Below are 2750 nucleotides of genomic sequence, written 5' to 3' on the forward strand. Positions count from 1 at the left end.
TCGTACGAACAAAAGTAAGAGAAATTTAGGATAAGAATACGAACATGTTCTTGCATGAGGCCCATTGTCTTCGATTCACATGAAACCACCACAAAGAACATTGAATTTACATAAACTGTTTGAATGACAACAAAGGGTAAGGGACATCTACAGATTGATTGTAATTAAATAAAAGTTTGGTTGGCCAGTGACAAATTAAATTTTGCTTCTCCTAGTTTTTCATAAGCACTGAAGAGCTACTTTAAATAAGCTCACGAGCTACCGGTTGGAGACCCCTGCTCTAGAATGTTTCTTTCATTAACTTGTGCCACCACCTTGTGGATGTTTGCACAAACTACAGCGATCATGTTTAACATGAGTAAATCTAATTAAGCTTCTGTACAACATCAGARTGACTTTAGTTTATCAGACATAAAAAACTGTCATGATTCATCAGTGCAGACAGGTTTTTAATCCACTCTGAAGGTGCAGACTGACCTYTGTTCTTGGGCAGCAATGTGTACAGAGTCCATGATACGGCGCAGAGCTTCAGAGACTTGCTTGGCTCTCATTGTGTGCTGCTCAAACTTGGTCTTCACTGCAGACTGAGAGATGCACTCCTAAATACAAATACATTTATTGAATTATTAACACAATTTCTAATATTTTATAAGTGTAAACTTTTTGAACAGAGCCTATATTACAGTTAAGATAACTGAAATAAGCACAAAAAATTACAAAGCAAACTCAACAAAGTTGGGCTTTMTTCCATTTCTAAGAAATTATAGGATGGATGATGGTGGTTCTGGTGATACTTTGTATTTCCTTGTAGACAATAGACCTGAGTCTGTGTGCCATGTGGGAAATGAATGTGTGTGTCTACTAGGGTTGAGCCGGATACTCGTTTCAGACGAGTATTCGTTACGGATAATGCATTTTTGACAAGTACGAGCTTGAACCGAATAATGCTTGTCAATATCCGTGCTCATTCTGAWGGAAGATCCTCATTGGGTAACTGACTGTCTTCACGAGCTGTGATTGGCCAGTCACACACAGAGAGCCCGCCCCTCCCCTCACAACTCTGCAGCGGGAGCCTGAAGCTGACACACACACACACACACGCGTGCGCAGACTAAAGTTACTTGGTGAACTTGTTTTGTAAAAAGTAGGGCTGTATATTGGCAAGAATTTGGCGATACGATACATATCATGACAGAGGGGTCACGATACGATACATCCCGATATATTTCAATACTGTAAACAAGGTGATATATTGTGATATTTTTGGTCCAAAAATTCTATTAAATAAAAACCTCTTCCTGGAAAAAAAACGAAAAACCAAAATTCATTGTCTCAGAAAATTCTAATATAACATAGACATACTTTTGATACATTTAGCTGTGTTCTGCTTTGTATGTGTTTTATTTTATTTGNTTCATTTCACTTCTCAAATATCTGTGTTTGTCCCCTATATGATATATTTAACTGATTTTTTAATCCAAACAATCAATGATTTATAAAGGTAAATCAGGAAAATGAACAAGGCTTCTCAAACCTTCACACCCCACTGTATCTCATGAATCAATGAACAAAGGTTAACAAAACKCTCAAAATTTGTAATTGGATCTAAATTTGAAAGTCAACCCAATTCAAGATGGCTGAGCTGCCACTGACTATAGCCACAACAAGATCACTATAACTCAAACTCACAAGCTAACAATTGATGTGGTAGGAGCTCAAGAATTCCTGCCAACTTATCTCAAAAGGCCTTGTATAAGACTGCACAGAATTTACATGACTTGASAAAAATGGCTATAATTCTCTCATTCCTGAACATAAAATGATCTTATGTAAAACATGAAAGTATTTAATAGTCATGACTGTTTGCATAGTTATTGAATTACAGCTAAACAACATCTGATGAAAAACTGAAGGACTAAGAACACCTGTCGTTGGTCCCAAAGTATGAAAATGCTTACAGCACACAACCACCTCAGTTTGTCAGAATAAGAAAAGGTGAATGATTGTGGTTAGAAGTGTCATGAGTCGTTACCAATCATATCAGTCTGCATGGCCTGAATGGAACTGGTGATAGAACTGGAGCACTTCTGTGACATGATGTTGCCAAGGCCCTCCTCTATGTGGCGATGGAGCTCCTAAACAAACAAACAAATAAATAAACAAACAAGCAAGCAAACTGCTCTTAGGGCTTTTAAAAGGTGGTGTTAAATACAACAAAGAAAACAAAAAAGGCATGGTGTCAAACTATTTATGAGAAGTTACAGTATGCTACAGCCTAGGAATGGCTTGTGCTACATAACCTTAGTGTAATCACATTGCTGCTGTTGGGGTTTTGACTTACAGGAGCGTCTCTGTGCTGTTCACAGTTAGATATAAAAGAGATCCACGCTGTGCACATTTTGTAGACTGTTTTCAAAAGCTTCAGATGTTTAGAAGTTTTAGTGAGCAAAACTGTCCAGATATGTTGATAACTCTTATTGTGAAGGACTGAAGGAAGTGTTAAGTGAGCGAATCCTGTGCTGTTGCTGCTTTACATGGCAATGTGTTATTTTATAGTCTWTGCAGCAGATATCTATAAACATGTGGAACAAACTAGATACTGCATAGCGGTAGGTAACGTAATGAACCCCGCACGCAGAAATGCACCAGAACTCAGAAGTTTTTATTCCTAATAAATGGCATGCTACTAGATGCATCCCAAAATTTTAGTGGTTTTGGTTGGGGTCTTTTTTTTGTGTGTGTGTGTGTGT

The 2750-nt window shown here is 37.7% G+C and overlaps 1 protein-coding gene across 1 annotated transcript in view; it reads right to left on the minus strand.

Annotated features, from left to right (window-relative positions):
• Positions 1 to 2750, minus strand: part of mfn2 (mitofusin 2) — a gene marked incomplete at its 5' end in the record, with an annotated part of 55604 nt that overhangs the window by 30276 nt on the left and 22578 nt on the right. The window contains 1 exon segment of the mRNA XM_014025594.1: positions 481 to 599. Within this exon segment, the coding sequence (XP_013881048.1) occupies positions 481 to 599 (119 nt within the window).

Source organism: Austrofundulus limnaeus, unplaced genomic scaffold (assembly GCF_001266775.1).
Source record: "Austrofundulus limnaeus strain Quisiro unplaced genomic scaffold, Austrofundulus_limnaeus-1.0 Scaffold487, whole genome shotgun sequence".
In the NCBI taxonomy this organism is placed as follows: domain Eukaryota; kingdom Metazoa; phylum Chordata; class Actinopteri; order Cyprinodontiformes; family Rivulidae; genus Austrofundulus; species Austrofundulus limnaeus.